The 20,189-nt window shown below is 35.4% G+C and overlaps 1 protein-coding gene across 2 annotated transcripts in view; it reads right to left on the reverse strand.

The window, feature by feature from the left end:
- Positions 1-20,189, reverse strand: part of UBR5 (ubiquitin protein ligase E3 component n-recognin 5) — a 173,203-nt gene that overhangs the window by 73,830 nt on the left and 79,184 nt on the right. For both annotated transcript variants that reach the window (XM_037802663.1, XM_037802662.1), the window contains exons 10-18: positions 10,590-10,706; positions 10,400-10,510; positions 9,407-9,561; positions 8,501-8,618; positions 5,265-5,449; positions 2,853-2,962; positions 1,934-2,046; positions 417-560; positions 208-319 (exon numbers count right to left, since the gene is read on the reverse strand). In XM_037802663.1, coding sequence (XP_037658591.1) covers positions 208-319; positions 417-560; positions 1,934-2,046; positions 2,853-2,962; positions 5,265-5,449; positions 8,501-8,618; positions 9,407-9,561; positions 10,400-10,510; positions 10,590-10,706 — 1,165 coding nt within the window. The remainder of the gene's footprint in view (positions 1-207; positions 320-416; positions 561-1,933; positions 2,047-2,852; positions 2,963-5,264; positions 5,450-8,500; positions 8,619-9,406; positions 9,562-10,399; positions 10,511-10,589; positions 10,707-20,189) is intronic.

Consider the following 20,189-nt stretch of genomic DNA (forward strand, 5'->3'; position numbering starts at 1 on the left):
ATAAATGAAAAGAAAAATTGTTATACATCTTTAGTTGTCTCTAATAAGAACACACCAAATTCTGTCACCTCTGGCTACATCTGTAATCAGTTCAAATACATTTTATCGTATAATGTTACACACAAACCAATTTATCCAATCCCCATTACTACAAAAGCACTATTGGGATACAGAATATACCAGTTGAAAAAGTTACAAAATCTTTACCTTTAGAATCTACATTCACTGCTAATATTTCTGTTTTTTCAGGTATACAAAGCTTTTTGGGGGTCCTTTGGAAACAATCTGGGACTTTTGGTGTTCCACCAGTTTTGACAACCTGCATGACACAAAAAGAATTTTGCTCTCAGGTTCTTATAACAAACTTAAGGAGTCAGTTCTAAAATTCACCTGCTAAATAATTCCTCTATACTTACCTGCAGTTCATCAATTCTAAGTAACCTACAATCTTGCAGGAGAGAGGAAGGGTCAGCATCTGAACCAGAGCTGCTCTGACAGTTTGTATTACTGGATGTTCCCGGAAATTTTACAGCAACATAGGCACCATCCACTTTTAGCACCTAGAAGTATAGTTACATATACTTTATATTAACATCAGTACATATAAAATCAATATGCAAATTCTATTCACTGAACTAATGTTGAACAAAGAGATGAAAGGCATCTAATTCTTATGCATATGCTGCTTCATATGATCACGATGTTATAAAATTAAACTGGACACACTCACCAAGGTTTTGCTATTGGTATCTATATTGTAGGCCTACTTTCTAGAGAAAAATTAGCCTGCCCTTTCCAATGATCAAGATGCAGCCAGTGAGTGATTAATGTTTGTGAACATTTAGCAATGAATTGAAAAAATTAACCATGAAATCCTACCATCCCAGTAGTTTAGAACAGCACTCTGTCCAATAAAACTTTTGTAATGACAGTAATGTTCTGTATCTGCACTGTCCAATACGGTAGCCACTAGCCATAAGTGGCTACTGACCCTGAAATATAGCTAACTGTGACTGAGGGTTGACTTTTTAATTTTGTTTATTTAAATAAATTTAAATAGCCTTACATAGCCAGTGTGTCTACAATAGTGGCCAGTGCAGATATAGTCAGTAATGCACAGTAAGACAAGCCCAGGACTAGAAACCAGGATCCTTGAGTCCCACCTCTGCAACTCAATATCTGGATGCTTTTGAAGTCAGTGTGATTTTCTCAGAAGAAAATACCTGCCAGTAAACTGCAGTTCTGTTTAAAGAGTTGAATGAAATAGTGTATGAGAAAGACCTTTATAAATTGTAGAGCATGGTACATCTACTCTTTCATTTAGGTACAAATGAAAAAACAATCACATTTCAGAACACATTTCTGAATAACATTCAACAAAACCTTTAATTTGCAGATATTCTACAGTTGTAAAGCTGTTTTGTTTTTAAAGTGACTGTGAGGAGAGGGGTGGAATTAATGGCATTCCAGCTGATGGCCTCTATTTACTCAGTTTCTTAGAAGGCAAGATTGTCTTTGGAAAAAAAAAGGAGGATGAAGAGCAAGGTGATGTAAAGAGTGTAGGTAAGATTTTTAAATCTCTGTTATGAAGACTATGTTTACTAGAACTATCTAGAAGTTCTAAAGAAGGGAGTGTATCAAAAAGCAACATATCTCTTTGTAACTTTTCTATTAACTTAAAATTATTACAAAATAAAATGTTTATTTTTAAAAAGTAACATATTATCATAAATGCTCAAGAAGAGGCATACCAATCATCTGTTCATCTGTCAAGGACAGCAGAGGTATCTACATCAGATTAAGGGATGGAACTAAGGAGACCATCAAAGTTGATAAATTCACGTTGGTAAAAGGGCTGACACTCACCAACCATAAATTCTTAGGTAAGTATTATCATTATAGTTCTGTTAATTCTTAGACATTTTGAACAAACCTTGCCAACAGGAACATTCTTAACATCTTCCACAAAAACAACTTCCCGAAGAGACCACTGCTCTTCGTTCACCTTTTCCTCTTCTTTCGGGGCAGGGGTTGACCGTCGTCGTTCTTAGACAACAACAAAATGGTAAGTACCAAAAAGAAAATGTAAAAGAGACTTTATAGATTTCATCTAAATATACAAAAAAGATTTTTAAAGGGATATTTAATTGAGGTTTCTAAATTAAAATTTCATGAGCTATTACTTTATGAATTGGGTTTTATGACCAATTTCCACTTCAAATCAATTTATGGTAAATACCTGTATTCATTAATACATAATTCTAGCTATACTACCACTATAAAAAAACTACAAAGAGAAACAAAAATTGTCAAGACCCTCAATATTATGGCTGTCTGATCAACATTAAAAAAGGAAGGTATGTTGGATGTTCTTAAAACTATCACATAAAAGTAACTTCAGCTTCACATATTTCAATTTCCTCAGTTGCAAAACAACTACACTGCAAAATAAATTTTATTTTGAGGAGCTTTAAAACTATTCTTGAAATATGAGATGTAATAGTAAGTCTAGCTTTATAAATTCTACAAAATCTGATTAAAAGTTGTTAACAATAATAGTCTTAACAAAAGTGAGGTCAATATTCTGGTCAGCGGCAATTGGTTCCTTCTATGACTGCAACACATTTTACAATATTTTTTAAAATTATAATTCCCCAAAACAACAGAAATAATCAACACTGTGGATACTATTTCTATTTAAAAAGAACCGCACACTCAAAAACCTCAAACCAATGGAAACAGGATTTAATAAAAAGATATAAAAAGCTATGCGTTACCTCAAATCAAAAAGAAATTGAACACAGCTATCTGAGAGCACACTGTGACCAATGTGTACTGCACATAAAACTTACTATATGGCATTGATGCACTGCTGGCAATCGAGGATGCATCACTACATGTAGACGCTGGAGATGGTGGAGGACCCATTTCTGTTTTCACTGACTCCTGCTTACTTTCAGGTCTAAAATTAGAAATAAGATTATCCTTACAATTGGGAAAACAAAACTACTAGAAACTTTTGTAAGATGGCTACTTTAAAGACAAGTTTATTCTTATAATTAGGAAAATGAAGTAATAGAAACTTTTACTAAATGGTATATTTTTAGAAGTCAAGGTTCTGAAAAAGGTAGATAGTGCATACTTTCAAATTTTTAACAATTTAGCACAGGAAAGAAAAACACACCATATAAAGTTATCAACAACTGAAAACAAGGACTCAGGCTTTATCTAGAAATGACAACAAAAATAAAGCTTGAATTATCACCATAACTTTACCCTAAGCCTCTTGAACAAAGTGATTTCACACTTCATTGAACATAAGCTTGCATTAACTTGGACATAACAAGTGAACTGAAACAAATATAAAGGCAAGTTAAGTAAAAAAGAACCCACTAATTTCTTAAGAGTTCAAAGAAAGAACTATACTTGCAATGGATTACAAAAATTTATTCCTGAACCATCTGGTGATGAACTATCACCTGTTATAGCTGAAATGGGAAATTAGAGAACTAAAAAACGATTCCTTAGTTATTCCATGACAATATTCTAAGTACAGATGATGAAAACATAAATATTTCTAACCATTCAAAGCAGAAGTCAATGTCAGTTTTTAGCCAGAAAAAAAAATCATGTATTACTCAAAAATTTGTTACATATTTCATCCTGATGTATATTATAATTAGGGCCATTATGTTAAATCTCTCATCTCCTATTCCCCTACCAAGAATCTCACCTGAGTTTGGAAATAGTCCAAAGAAAACCAATATTATTTTCAACAGTATCTTAGCAAGAGTCCTTAGTACAAGTACAAAGTGAATACTCATGACTCTGCACATCTTGTGATGGAGGAAGCAAGCCAATACTGAATGGAGACACTGGCATACCTCTGAAGTAAACATATTTCACTGACAAGCAAAGATTCACATTAAAATTTTCTTCTTAACATTTCACTTCACTTAGTTCTTCCACCAAGTTTAATACAGATATCAAATTTCAAGGAAGATCTTGAAACTTCAGAAATTATAGGATTTCAATGGCATATTTTATTCTAATCTACTCTTTATATTTGTGCACATCAAAAATATTTCAAATGTTCTTTATAAGTTCATAAAACAACATAATTAGAAGAAAAGACTGTAAATACATGTTTAAAAAGCATGAAAGAAAAGCAAGAGCATTCAAGCAAAGCAAAAAAAAATATTAACTAGGCATAAATTACAGTAGCTTTGGATTGTTAAAGATTGTTTTAACTTATTTGGTAGTAATCAACTGTTTTCTGAGTTTCATTTTGCATTTTTAACATTAAGAGGAATAACGAAGATAAAGATATTAAATTTATAATCATTACATTTGTTTGAGAATAAATGGCAAGCAAACTAAAAAAAAATCAGAACTTTAAGAATCTGTATGTACACTATAATCCAAACAATTTATTTTTAATATGTGCATACATTTAGGAAAAACAAAACAAAACAAAATATACCAAAATGTTTAAACTGTTATTTCTGGAATATGATTTTAATACTCTTTCATGTTTCCATAATGGTCACATATTTTTATAATATTAAGAAAGTTACTTAAAAACTCTATTAAAATTTTTTAAGTTCATGTACCAAACAACCAAATTATAACACATAATAAAGATTTTTAAAGGGGAGTAAATGTTTCTAAAAGTATGTGTTAAGATCTTTGTGTGTATGAGGACTTGCCCAGTTACCTCCGGTTCCCAAACAATAAGCCAGACCTAAAATGTGAGGCTACACACAGTTCAATGGTGTTTATGTTCAGATATCCCTCCAATTCCAAAAAAGTTAAATCCTTTACAGAACTGCCCTCCCCTGCATATTAACCTGTAAAACCCTTTCCAATGATCAAGACGCAGGCAAGATATTAAGTAGAAATTAGGATGAGAATGACACGGGGAGAGAGGAGAAAGTTGACCTACTGTTAAGGCTGAACACATTACTCTTACACAGTCCCTGCAAAGCAACACAATCTAATGACAAAACAAGTACATAAAAAGACATCTCTACACTCCCATTCTGGCCACTGACTTATCCAGAACAACTTAAATATACAAACATTATAACCAAGTTGCAGGAAGTAAAATTCAGCAATTCCTTTCAAAACTCCTTGGGACCTTAAACACAACCCCTTCAAGTTAGCAGTTTCTATGACACTGCATGCCTCCATTATCCCCATTCATAAGGAGGGCATGTGAGGAACTGATATAAATGCAACATTAATTAAGGTACAGTACTTACTTAGCTTCAGTAGTTTTGCTAGCTTTTTCCATGCTTTTCAAGCTCTCAGGAGATCTAAGTTGAAATCTACAGCTATCATTCATATTCCACACTGACTCCATTAAGACACCAACTTTAGGAATCCCAGCACTAATTGAAAATGCAACGGCTCCAGCATGATAAAGAGGATTATTTCTTAAGCATACCTAGCAGACAAAAGAAAATCACCATCAAGATGATACAACTTTAAAAACAAATTAGAACAAACAGTAACTTCAAATGTATGAAAATACAGTATATAAAAGTATTGCTTCCTAGGCTTTCCTAATCCAATCTTACACAATTAGGAAGGCTGATAAGGCATCAACTTAAAGACCTTCATCAAGAAAGTATGTTCCTAAAATTAAAGAGCAGGAATAATTTAAGCACTTCGGTCAAAATTTAGCATTAACTTTAAAATTTCACATAGCTAATATCCTGCCTATTCAGAGTAGAAATTACCAGGATGGAATGAGTAACGGTTATCATTTAAAAAGTGAAATGGAGGGGGGGAGGGGTGTGTGTGTCACATTTTCTTATTTCTTATAAATTGAAATTATTTTTTTTCTTAATTCATGATGCTATCTCAGTGCTCTGTAGCATCCTCTCTAGGAATGTTTGTTCTCCCAGAAGACTGTTGTTTTCTACTAGTCAGAAACTTCAATGAATAACATAAGTTTTATTTAAATCGAAAAAGAAGATGTAGATATTAGTCTTAGAAGTACAGCTGAGTTCAAGAGTTCATAACCTATAAATTCTCAATATCAGAAACCACTCTCAGGGTCACACTCTCAAAAAACCAACGTCAAATACACAAACAATAGCTTCATCTGAGATACAAACAACATTTCTGGGGAGCTCTTTTGATTTCTCCAATAGCCCAATCCTACTGATATTCTGATCAGCCATCCAATAACTAATAATCATCTTATACTTGACCAGTGGCATATGTAAAGATCATGTTTTTAGTGGTTTAAAATTAAGAGACACAACAAGAAAGTGGTACAGTTGAGCAGTATGATAAGTGGAATCAGAACTACTGGCTTAAAGTATCAGTTCTACCAAAGAATAGTTGTGTGTTACTAAATATAGTTCTAAGGATAAAAAAATGGTTAGCTCATAAAAACAGACTTCTTGGAAAAGGTTGAACTGCAGAGCCATGCCCGAAGGGAAGGTTCATCCAGAAATTTTCACAAAAGGCTGAGAAAAGCGTTAAGCCTGAAAGATGATCAATAAGGAAAAAGGCTTCAATTGAAAGAGAAATGTAGCATGATATATTAATGCCTTCGTAGAAAAATACATACACTTTAAAGGAGATGTGTATCTAGAGTCCAACATAAAACAGACATAAAGTGAATATTTCCTACACACACACATTACTCTCAATGATTATGATCTTTGAATCTAGGTGTAGCTAAACACTAAGTTACCAACAAACAGTTCTTTCTGATCTCCACAAATGAATACTTAAGAAAAGTATTCTGTGGCTACAACAGTATTAACACTAGCTGTCATCATTCATGGCTGTCTTAAACCTCTAGTTTTCTAGAGCTTTAAAACAAAATCTTAGCTCTACACCAAGGTATTTTATTATGCTGCCACCGTTAGGCAATTTAGTACCAAGTTACTCTGTTGATAAGCTTTTTTCAGTGCATCCTTAAAATATTTTTCTGCCTTCACTGTCTATAGTAATGTCATCCCACTTGCTAATAAGGCAACTGCTAAGATGTCCTGCTACCTGAGTCCAGTAGACAAGGAATTTTGAGAATATCAGAAATCAGTATTTGAAACTAGGAAAAAATCTTAGAAGAGAGAGAATGTAGAAAGAAAGCTCTATCCGAAGCAACTGACATAAATGACAAGGGTTGAACAATAATATTCAGAATAGTGGGTAATCACTGAAAACTTTCTAGTTAGAAGGCCAACAAAGGAATCAGAATAAGACAACCATGAGTAGGACAAAAACAGAGCCACGAACAAAAAGAACAGACATATTTAAGCTAGACTTCAGAGAAAAATAACACATCAAGTAGTGAATGACTACTTTTTAAGATAAAGGGAAGATAGGTTATACTACTTGTGGTAATGAGAAAATTGAACTGAAAGAAAGTGCTAGATGAGGAAATGAGAAACCACATTATTTAATTAAAAACACTGTCTAAGTTTTAGGGATTATAAGGTCCTTAAACATTCATTACAGCACTTGCTATAATGAATACAATCATCAAGTCTTATCCCGAGGATAAAACTTTCAAGAGAGTTTAATCAATTAGAAGTTTAACAACAGTTCTCAAACTTTTTTGGCTCAGGACCCTTTTCATTATTAAATATGATTGATGACCCAAAAGTCTTTTGTTTACATGGGTTTTATCTATCAATATTTACCATATTAGTAGTTAAAACTGAGAAAATTTTAAAATATTTATTAAATACATTTTAAATAACAGTAATAAATCCGTTAACGTAAATAACAATTTCTTACGGAAAATATTTTCAAATAAATTTAGTGAGAAAAGTATTATTGTTTACATTTTTGCAAATCTTTTGCAAGTCTGGCATAATAAAAGATAGCTGGATTCTTATGTCTGCTTCTGCATTCCATCTGTTGTGATATGTTATTTTGACTGCAGTATATGATGACAATTTGCCCTCACACAAATATGTAACAGGAAAAGGGAGGACTGTGCAGACCACCTGAAAGGGTTTCCAGGAATGTGCAGTGGTGCTTGGACCACACTTTGAGAACCACTGGTACTACAGGAGCCTCAAACTACTCAGAGGCAAAAAACAAAAACTGATAGAAACACAAGGTTTTCAGGAAGTTTCCTGCCAATATCCCCATAGAACAGTACCTTTCAAACTGCTTGGTCATAAGAATACCCTGGGATGTTTATTAAAAACAGTGACATCTGGGCCCCACAACCAGATAAAATAAAAGAATGTTCAGGTCAGGGGCTCCAAACTCGGCATTTAAAAAATACCAGGTGATTCTTGAAGCCAGGCAAATCTGGGAACACAGCCCCATAGGGAAACCTTCTGACTGGGCCAGAATCTACACAATGTTACCCAACTACTGAACAAAGAGTGATGTAACTAACACATCTTACTGGAACCTGGTTCCTCATATGATGTTTACCTTTAAAACTGCTTATACGGGAAGAAAGTGACTTTGAAGACAGACAACGTCCCTTAGGACAGGCTTAATTTTAATCACTAACCTGGGTACCAACAGTGATATTCGGCATTGACGAAATACCAGCACTAGATTTGGGCTTTTTATTTTTTGCTCTAGCTTTCTCTAACATTTTCTTCCTTTGACTAAAAGGGACCACACCCCTGAAAAGGAAAAACATAAATTGGTCAAATAGGCAGCAAAAGAGCCCATTAAATAAATCTGAAATTACACATATTATCATTTTAACATTTCTGGTATATTCCCTCTCTTAACATTTTTGCTTCAAAACAATATTAATATTTGCAAGTTAGTCTTTGTAACTTGTTCATAGGTTTAATAAATAACTGGGTTTTTATTAAAACTTTATGTTTTATAGGAAATCCACCAACTGATATTTTTTCTTCCAAATAATTGTATTTGATTACAAGATTTCCCCATATATTATTTCTACCAATGGCAAATTTACTGACAGTTCCTTGAAACAAACAGAGAATAAATCTAACATCTTCTAACAGTATAGCGTAAAGTATTGAATATTCATACAATGAAATACTTTAATAACCTTCAAAATTTATATTAAGTAACACCGTTGACTCAAAAAAGCAAACCCTATTACCAATATTTCCTATTATATAAAAGCAAAGTACTTGTTTATCTGTACAAAAAAAAGACTTAAAATATCCCCAAATGTTCACTTGTGAGATTATAGGTGATTTTTGTTTCTATTTGTACTTTTATAAAATTCTATCATATTCACTATGCATTACTTTTATGAGTTTTGCCCTTTTTAAAAATTTTTTAAGTTACTTTGCACCAAGATGAATTTCCCTCTCTATAAAGCATTACCTTTTAACTTACCTTCTCATGTTAGTGTTCCACTACTCAAAGCATCATATCTATGAACATCAAAGCATGCACTGAAGAAATTTCTCCTCCCCAACATACTCACCACCAATATAAATTGTTCTCTAGCTGAGCACAGGTGTAAAGGGCACAACAGTGTAAAGAAACAATCCGCTCTCCTTGAAGTTCTGAGTAAGTCTGTGCAGTATGCTCTAATTTAGAAGCCACAGAACTTAAAGTTTCATCCACCCATGTAGCAACCTAAAGAATAAAATATTAGAATATTAAATAAAAACAAAAAAACAAGTTAATCTTTTCAAAAGGATTCTTGTCAAAACTAGGGCAAAGTAGACATTCTTTATGGACGGGAATGCTAATGTTTTGAGTTAGATGCTAGAAAATAAAAGTAATTCACAAAAGATTAAAAGCAGTATGAGATGTTTTGGGTGTTCTTTTTTACTTTTATTTTTATTTTATTCTTATTTTTTGGAGTAACGAAAATGTTCAAAAAATTGATAGTGGTGATGAATGCACAACTATGTGATGATACTGTGAACAACTGATGGTACGCTTTGGATGATTATATGGTATGTGAATAAATCTCAATAAAACTGCATTAAAAAAAGATTAATAAGATCAGAAACTAAAATATTTTCTTCAAACATCAAAAGTAACAGCTATGGAATAAATGTCTAAAATCTAAACCAAGTTCATCTTTAAGGATTTGCTTTTAACAATTTTTTAAAGAATTTAGTGACTCTAAAGCCAAACAACTGACAATGCGGTATAATATCTATGTTTTCTCAATCTTTGTTTTATAGCTCTTCACTATCTCCTCTATTCTCAGCATTTATCTTGAATCATTTTTCCTTCCCTGAAAGTAGAGAGCTGTTTCTAAAAACTGGATTACAGTACAGAGAATAAGGTAGCCAACAAAAAAATTACACACTGAATTACTGTCCTAAGGCTTGAAACACTTTGTACTTATGGATCAAGTTAGAAAGACAGAAAATGAAATGATGGAAAAGGGGCAGGGAGGGAAAAGAAGAAAACCAAGAATTTAAGCATGAAATGTTTATCAATGTGAAATATTTCATACCTTATTATTTTCTGTAGCTACAGTTGCTCTGATGCTGTTTGCAGACAGGAGGACAATCTTTTCACTGGTTAATCCCAAAAATGTTGCTCGTGGATGATGTAATGAAGGATTCTTTGAAAGCATAAGAAAAATGATTACTATTTGTTGATATGTGGAGCTATTTGATACAAGATTTAATATAATAAAATACCTGTGTATTTCGGTAAGGCTCGGATTCACTCCACTTCCACTGATAAAGTTCTCCTTTACTGCTGACAGCCAAAAGCTCAGAATATAGAGCCCCAATGCAGATGAATTTTGTTCCATCCTATAAAGTAAAAATAATGCATTGCTAGAAAGAAAAAATTTCCAAACCTACTGATTCGGACACTGTCACTTCAAGCATGGGATTAAATCTATCTTAATTATGTGAACCAATAAAACCACAGCTATCCAAAGTTTTTCTAGCACAGCCTACAAGGCCCTTGATAACTCAGTCCTGGCTTGCTCCCTGAACGAGTTCTCCTCTAGTCACATTGGCCTTCTGTTCCTGATCCTGGGCAATGTTCACCTTGATTCCACCCTAGGACCGCTGTCCTTGCTGTTCTCCCCACCTGTTTCTCTTCCCAGGTGGCTCACTCCCTTCTCCTTATTCAACTCTGTGTGCAAATGAGACCATCTCTGACCACACACTACAAAACCACCACTTTCATATTCTATTCTTTTTGCCCTTTCTTTTAAGTTTACAGAACTTGTCACAATCTGACATATCATATGTACTTGTTTATATATCACTCAAATATAATTTTTTGTCTGGTTCACTGTATCCCCAGCACTTAGAACAGTGCCTGGCCACACATAGGAGGTGCTTGATAAATGTGTTGAGTGAATTAATCCCAAAGCAAACAAACAATAGAATGAAAAGTTAAAGCAGCACAGTCAGGTATTCAAACAGAAGATTCCTTTCCTGTAGGCCTTTCTAAGCTGCAGAAACAAATGTCTGTTTTTTTGTTTGTTTGTTTATTTTTAAGGTGAAAGTTCGTTTATTCTTAAGGCAATGCACATTCAATGATTTGGAATCCAACTAAAGTATAAAAAGCCCGGGCCATAAATGTAAAGAAACAATATCAATGACAACTTTTTAAAGACATGAGACCAATATGATCAGAGCCATGAAGCTAACCAGAAATCTCATGGCAAAACTTGCCAATGACAGATTTTAGGTTGTGCTTTTTGCTACCGGTCTGTATACTTACTTCTCTGCTCTCTCTAGAATTCTGTCGCCAGGGTATGCGAAACCTGTCTTTCTGATTTTCTGCAAAATTCCAAACTTATTTGGTTCAATGGGTTATGGTACTCAGCTAATGCTTGTGAAGCCTGCCAAGATTTATAATATTATAATGGCAAAATAGTTATGCCTCAGAGTTGTGCAGGAAGAATGCTAATTTTGATCTTTTTTACCTGTACTGAGTCACCTTTATTTTCAAGGCATTTCTATGGTGGGGAGAGGGGATTTGAAATTCTGTCATTCAGCAATCTCTCTCTTACTGTCACCATTAAGTAATCTGAAAACCACAGTCTACTTTCTCTGTGGCAGCTGCATCAAATCTTACCATTTCTACTCACACTTCCTTCTTCACCCCTTTGTTAAAAATTAAAGATGACAGAATCATATCAAGTGACCCAAAACCTTTTAAATCTAAAATGGGTATAGTAATAATACATATCCTTGGGGAGTAGGGTGTGAAAGCTAAAAGAGGTGAGAGGCAGAGCCCATGCAAATAAGTGCCCAATTAAACTGAACTGTGATTACTCTCCTCCCCTGCCTTCATCACCTACTCAACAAGAAAATGATAGCTCCTAGGCACAAGTTTCCTGAATATTCCTACCTCTAGATTCACTATGAAAGCACCACTCTCACTTTCTTCCCTCACCCAATCTCAGATAAAGTAGTGCCCTACTCTCCTATTTAAACATAACCCCCACAGCACACTGGATACAACCTCCTCTCACTTGCCCCCAAAACCATTCAAATCAGTCTTCAGACCTACTCATGGTAAAGTGTATTACCTGACATATGATTCACCTAAACAGCTTTCACTAATGGCTATCAATAGCACTTCCAACTACCAAATCCATGACCCATGTATTTAATCAATCCCTCTTCTCTTTAAATTCTTGGTTCCATTTGTCCCTGTTCATCACCTGTTCTAAAACCTCTCCTTTCCCTTGGTTCCCAAGTCACCACTCTCTACTGATCCTCCTCCTACCTCAATGACTACTTTCTCCATCTCTCTAGCACCACCATGCATTCCCTGCCCCAGATTCCGTCCATATCCCTTTTTCCAAATTATGCTCCAATCTCAGCCTGAATGACTGCATCCACTACAGCACCGTGCTTTTAAGTGTGTAAACTTCCTACCTCCAGAATCACCAGCAAAGAGCTCTCTACTATCTCAAAGCACCATACACAATGTGAATTCATCAACCCTCCAAAGGTGCACCTCCTTTACAGTCCCTATCCCTGAGGATGACATCCACCATCCACTCTCTACAATTCACACAGACACGGGAACCTCAGAGCTCTCCTCAACTCCTCCTTTGCTCTCATCCATGCATCAATAGTAAACCAGTGCTGTACTTGTGTCTCAAATTCCTCCCAGATTCTTGCCTTTCCCTGTCCTTAGTATCACTGCTTTTGTTGAGACCTCACAATTCCCTCATAACTGACTCAGGATTTTTCCCACTCCTATCTTTCTCCCATGATGCGCCTAGTATTTGTGTTCTCAAAAACAAACACAGTGAAACAAAACCCTACCAATCTCATCATGTTGCTTCTCTAAGGACTACTGCTGGCTTCCTGGTGACTGCAGAACAATATCTTAACTCCATGGCAAGCTGCCTAGAACTCTTTACAGTCTTGCTCCATCCTACTTCTTCTCCTACTCCCCACCACATAGCAGCAAGTCTGAACTTCTCACTGTTTGCAAACACAAACTGGACCTTTCATGATTGTAGCCCCATGCTTGGCATGTTTGGAACGCCTTTGCATCCTGGTTAATGACTACTTAACCTTAAGTACCATCTGTTCTGTGAACCCTGTGCCAAATCTCTCCAGTGGAATTAGTCATTTCCCATTCTGGACTCACACAGCACTTTATCCATACCTTCAGTCTAGCACTGATCACACTGCAAACAAATACCTCTATAATCCCATATACCAGCTTGGCACATGGTTACACAGTAGGAACACAATGATTATTGAACCAACAAATGAATCTTAACTACAACTTTTCAAGCAAGTGCCTTGCCAGAACACTACAGTCCTAAAAAACCATCCTGATAGCAAGCACTTGGCACAAGGCCCTCTCAGAATTGACTTGTCTACATCCTTCAGAGACTGGCCAACAGTCCGCAGGATGGTAAGTCCTACATGAGCCAACTAAGCCCTCAGACAGAGGCAATGTGCCAGCCCTGAAAGCCCATTATGGGCCAATATAGATGGGTGGTACAACCAAAAGTCAAAGGAAGATGATGGAAAAATTGCCAAAGGCACTCTTCTATAAAACTAGCAGACTGCTTGCTCTTATCGGCCTATACTCAATGCTAACATCTGATCCACAATCTCAGGGACAACAGTCAACATTCCAAATTTCAGAATACATGGAAAACTTTTCAGTATAGAATTGCTCCCCTCAGTAGTTTCTATTCCATCTCCCTGGCTGCCCCTACTTCCTGTCCTTTTTTCTCCTTATTATAACTACTTTTTATTGGGGAGGAGACATACTTATTTCAGATATGTAGATGGAAAAACAGGTAGCAGTAACATCTTTGTGCTAGCCACTGAAGACAGAATGGTGATCAAGAAAGACCTTGTGTAGCACTACAGTAAAGCTACGGAGAATGACATTAAGTAAGTATAATAACAAACTGGATAAATGCTGCAAAGGAAGTAAATGGGGGTGTTATAACATGAAAAGAATGGAGGGCCCATACACTTGATAAGGTAGGGCAGTCAGAGAAGCCTCTCTGATCAGGTGACACCCAGGCTGAGAAGCAAATGATGAGAAGGAGCCAATCAGCCCTCGGGGAGGGAACCTCACATGCTTAGACACTGAAACAGGAAAAAGCTGGGCAAGTTCAAAGAAATGAAAAACGGTCAATTCAACAGGCATTTGGTGACTGAGGAAGGAAGGTGGAAAACATGAGTGTGGTAATCAGGAAAGAATTCATATAGGGTTTTTTGGCTACAGTTAGGAATATGGGTTTTATTCCTAACAAAGCAATGAGAAGCCATTGAGGGGTTTTACCAGAAAGAGCCAAGAGTAGAATAACCTTTATTGCTTATTAATAACATAAATGAATAATTAATTTAATTTTAATGTTATAAACAAAACCTATTAACCACATTATGCAGAGGGTTCAAGGCTCTGGAATCACAACTCATGATAAACTTTCTTTAACATACTTTAGAGGTAGGAAAATATCTCCTGTGAAAAACTGCTATGTTCCTTTCATAAGACAAAAAGAATTAAGTGACTCACTGTATTTCACTTCTGGTACAGACACCCAGAAGCTCAGGACTTCAATGTAACTATACTATCCAAGGCTTTTGATATATATATCCCTCCAAATAGGTTTTGGTTTTCTATCTTTACCTTAACAATCCTATAAAAAATATTTTAAAGCAAAAGATTTTAGCTAAAATTATATTGAGCATTATTTATAATAAAGAGGAGGAATCTAGAAACAAGCAAAATATCTTATAAAGGATTGATAAAACTATGGCATATTCATTCATACAATGTAAACCTAAGCAATCATTTTTAATGCTGCTATAAAAAAACAGTGAGCATGATGGAAAGTTATTCAACTAGTAGGTGAATATATAAAACATTATAAAGGATACACGCACACACACATATATGCACTGAGAAAACAACTAGAAAAATATATATCAAAATGCTAACAGAATTTGTGCCTAAGAGTCTCCTCCTGAATGCCTCTTTGTTGCTCAGATGTGGCCCTCTCTCTCTGGCTAAGCCAACTTGAAAGGTGAAATCACTGCCCTCCCCCCTACGTGGGATCAGACACCCAGGGAAGTGAATCTCCCTGGCAACGTGGAATATGACTCCCGGGGAGGAATGTAGACCCGGCATCGTGGGATGGAGAACATCTTCTTGACCAAAAGGGGGATGTGAAAGGAAATGAAATAAGCTTCAGTGGCAGAGAGATTCCAAAACGAGCCGAGAGATCACTCTGGTGGGCACTCTTACGCACACTTTAGACAACCTTTTTTAGGTTCTAAAGAATTGGGGTAGCTGGTGGTGGATACCTGAAACTATTAAACTACAACCCAGAACCCATGAATCTCGAAGACAGTTGTATAAAAATGTAGCTTATGAGGGGTGACAGTGGGATTGGGAAAGCCATAAGGACCACACTCCACTTTGTCTAGTTTATGGATGGATGTGTAGAAAAGTAGGGGAAGGAAACAAACAGACAAAGGTACCCAGTGTTCTTTTTTACTTCAATTGCTCTTTTTCACTCTAATTATTATTCTTGTTATTTTTGTGTGTGTGCTAATGAAGGTGTCAGGGATTGATTTAGGTGATGAATGTACAACTATGTAATGGTACTGTAAACAATCGAAAGTACAATTTGTTTTGTATGACTGCGTGGTATGTGAATATATCTCAATAAAATGATGATTAAAAAAAAAAAAAAAAAATGTAGCTTATGAGGGGTGACAGTGGGATTGGGAATGCCATAAGGACCAAACTCCACTTTGTCTAGTTTATGGATGGATGTGTAGAAAAGTAGGGGAAGGAAACAAACAGACAAAGGTACCCAGTGTTCTTTTTAATTCAATTGCTCTTTTTCACTCTAATTATTATTCTTGTTATTTTTGTGTGTGTGCTAATGAAGGTGTCAGGGATTGATTTAGGTGATGAATGTACAACTATGTAATGGTACTGTAAACAATCGAAAGTACAATTTGTTTTGTATGACTGCGTGGTATGTGAATATATCTCAATAAAATGATGATTAAAAAAAAAAAAATGCTAACAGATCATTCTCTAGAGTTAGTTGTGGGTAATTTTTACTTTCTTTTCCAAAAGTACCCATATATTTTCTACAAGAAGCATGTTACTTTTTATTTTTAAAATATTTTTAATGCTTACTTACTGCAGACAACTTAAAATTCTTGCTGAATGTAGGCAGATTTTAATGTGGTATAATTTATATCACCTAACATCTATTTGCTACAAAGCACTTTTATGTATCTTATATTGTTTACTTATTACAAGTCTGTGAGACAGCATTTCCGCAGATTACAGGTAAGAAAAAAGGCTTCCATGAAGGTGACTGGCTTATCCAACTTCACACAACTAGTCAACAGCCAAGTTGGGGATTGAAATTGGGACTGTGAACACTAATCTAGTTTTTATTCCCACTACACCACAGTAGATCAATCACAACTGATTGTTGTAAAAATACTGATTAAAAAAAACAAAAACCACCAGAGGGTGTTTTAGTTGCAAATTCTGTGAAACCTGACCAAAAATACAGGGAAGGGGAAAAAAAAAAATCACCATTTCCTTTGCTTAATGATAGTATTACTAATTTAAAGAAAATGGACGTTATCACAATTGAATGTATTTATCAGACATTTCTTATACCAAACTTCCCAAGTAAAATCAAGTAATTTTCAAAAGCCAAACATATGTCAGCTTCTAAGTAGAAAAGAAAGTAAATCAGATTTTATTTAAAAATAAGAAAATAATATTTAAAATCTGTAAATTTAAATGAATGCACAGTTTCTACCTTTTGCTGGGTTAGACACTGTGCAAGTACACTTGAGACAATGTAGACAAGATACTTTCAGACATTCTAGACTACAGAACATCTTCCTGTTAGGGATATTTCCAATGCCAGGATAACAGCACTACCCTTAGAACCCTGCCACCTATTTGCTTCTTGCCTACTTCAGATTTGTCCATGTAAAAACTTATTTGTAGCTAGAGAAAAACAAGACAATCAAACACAAACAAAAGGACAGAATTTTAACTCACTCATTTCTCAAAGCCACAGAAAACAATACTTATTGTTTTAATGAAATACCAATAGCAGCCGCTGAGCAAAAGTTGGGAACTGCTTCAAGCCAACTAGGAAAAGTGGGCATGCATGTTTCCTTTGAAGTCCAATAGTTAGGAGCTCGTTTTTTTTTTTAAACAAAAATCCTATCATTTGAAATAAATCTGTATCACTATCAGTAAATGTGCAACTATCTGAATAATATAAACAGGTCATCAGTTAAACTAGAATCCCTTCCCAAGGGAAGACAGACTACTAAAAATATGATGGAAATAACCTAGTGGCCTAAGCTTAAAAATCACTCAGCTCAGTAACATCAACCCCTACTGACCAAACCTACATCTAGTAATTTGTATTTTGAAAAAGTTGATCTTTTTATTCCTGAGTTTACCCCCACAAAAGTAGATTTTCACCTTTTACTTTCCTTCTATCAGCAAAAGCTGGTCTTAATATCAATACCAGCTTCAATTCTAATCACTCAGTCCAATGGTACTAGGGTTTATGGTTGAAATAGATGGAATTCAAGTACAGGCAACACTGCAATCTAGTCAACCATGTTTATTCACACCTCATTTCTCCTTGCCTAAGTCACTTTTCCACATTCCCCTTATGCCTGGCCTCTTCTTTTTTATGATTATTTGTTATTTTGTTCTTCTTCATTATTAAATTGTATTTGTGACCCACCTAGTTAAAACAGTTATTTCCTGAAAGCTTCCAAGTGTCAATAAAGAAAACAAAGACACCCCTACCCGTCAACTTCCACTTCTAGGACCCTTTGCCTTCACTCTTGTAAGTGTGAAAGCCACACGAAAGCAAAGCAGTATTACCAAGTATGATTAACTGGTTCCAACAAGGTCCTCTAAATAGCTTAAATAAAGTGTTCTCACAACATACATTCTAGTTCAGTCAGAAAAGGGACAAGTAGCTTTTCAGATTGTCCCCAGTTCTCTACTAGCAAAGAACAAGGCACACAAAATACTATCGCCACATGGACCTGCAGGAACTGCCTGTTCCCTCTTCCTTGAGCGGGACCCTGCTTCTCTTCACTCTTCGTACTTTACAACTCATTTAATTCTCTCAATAATCCCTTAGAAACCATTATTGTGCCCACCTTACAGATAAGAAAACTGAGGCCCAGAGAGGTTAAAGAATTTGACTAATGCTGCACAGCTAGTAACTGGCATAGGGAGGACATGAATTCCAACAGTCAGGCTCCAAAGTCCACACTTTTAGTAATCATTCTACATGGCCTCTTGTGACTACCAAACCTCTTGTGTTTAATTCTACTATGGCACTTATTCAAACATATTAACATTATTTTTCTGTCTTCCTACAAAACTCTCTCACCCTCACACCTAGCAAAAGGCCTAGCACACGTTAAGTATTTGATCAACTTAACTAAATTAATACTGATTGAATGATTCACTGAGCTTTCAAGATCCCTATGATAACTTTCCAATTAGGCTTTTATAATAGCTTTGACATTTAACTCAAAGAATAATTCATGGAAATATTTACAGTTTAAGATTACTGTAAATATTTCAGTTATACTGTAAGAGCTTAAAGAAGAAAACATTATATCATTAACAAACTTTAATGTCTACAAAACGGTGACATTTTGAAGAACTGACTGCCCTCTAAATGGGTGATGGGAAAGTAGGTATTAATCCAAATAACTTACCAACAGAATTTCTCGTGTATCCTAACAAAAGGCAGAATAAAAACTTCTATGGATACCGGCACTTTCAAGTAAAGAATAGTAGATAAAATAATTTCTGAAATAATAGTGGGATGAATATTTTGACCCTACTCCCACCCCGAAAAAAAAAAAACTTCCAAGTAATAGAGGAAACAATGCAGTAGGAAAACTCAATAATTGGACTTCCTGGCTTCATTGCTGGATCTGCCATTAACTAGTCATGTGAACAGGAGCAAAACATGATCAGCTTCCTCATCCATAAAAATGGGTCAGATATAATCTCTAAGGCATCTTAAAATTCCAAGTGCATTATTTTGTTCAAAATTAAGACTATTTTGCAGCAACTTGATACGGTGAGGATACAGAAATTAACTATTCTGTCAAATTATGCAACAGATACCAAGACTGTTTTTAAAAACAAACTCCAGTCTAAATTAAAAAGAACCCTTCACCTGGAGAGTAAATATTTATTTGTATGACTGATTATCATCTGTCTCCTGCACTGGACTTCAAGTTTCATGAGGACAGGCATTGTATCTGGTTCTGGCTATCACTATAACCCCAGTACGTAGGAACATGCTGGGTACTGGGCAGCAATCAGTCAATATATGTCTATGGCACGGAGAAGACGAAATGATGAGTGCACACTCTTCAACTGCTCCGGTTTCCAAGTGTTGCCCTGAACATGAAGTTTTGAACTCTGCTGAGCTAGGACTTCCTAGTGGGTTCCTCATTAGACCCTCTGCTCTTGGCAATCCAGACTCTCAACCTTCTTGTAACAACACTAGATACCAAGAACTGTATCCTGACTCCCTATTTTCCTGCACTCTCTACCTACCTCTCCATTTCATATCAAGTTTCCCCCCACCAAATCTTCTACTCATCAGGGATCCCTTCCACCTCCCCCCATAACCAATTTTGGTACCACAGGTTGTCTGTCCTTTCACATGTTATTTATCCTATGGCCCTGTATGACAGTTTTGCATGTTGTCGTGTAGTTACATAAAGGCAAGA

This window comes from Choloepus didactylus, chromosome 14 (genome assembly GCF_015220235.1).
Source record: "Choloepus didactylus isolate mChoDid1 chromosome 14, mChoDid1.pri, whole genome shotgun sequence".
Taxonomy (NCBI): Eukaryota; Metazoa; Chordata; class Mammalia; order Pilosa; family Megalonychidae; genus Choloepus; species Choloepus didactylus.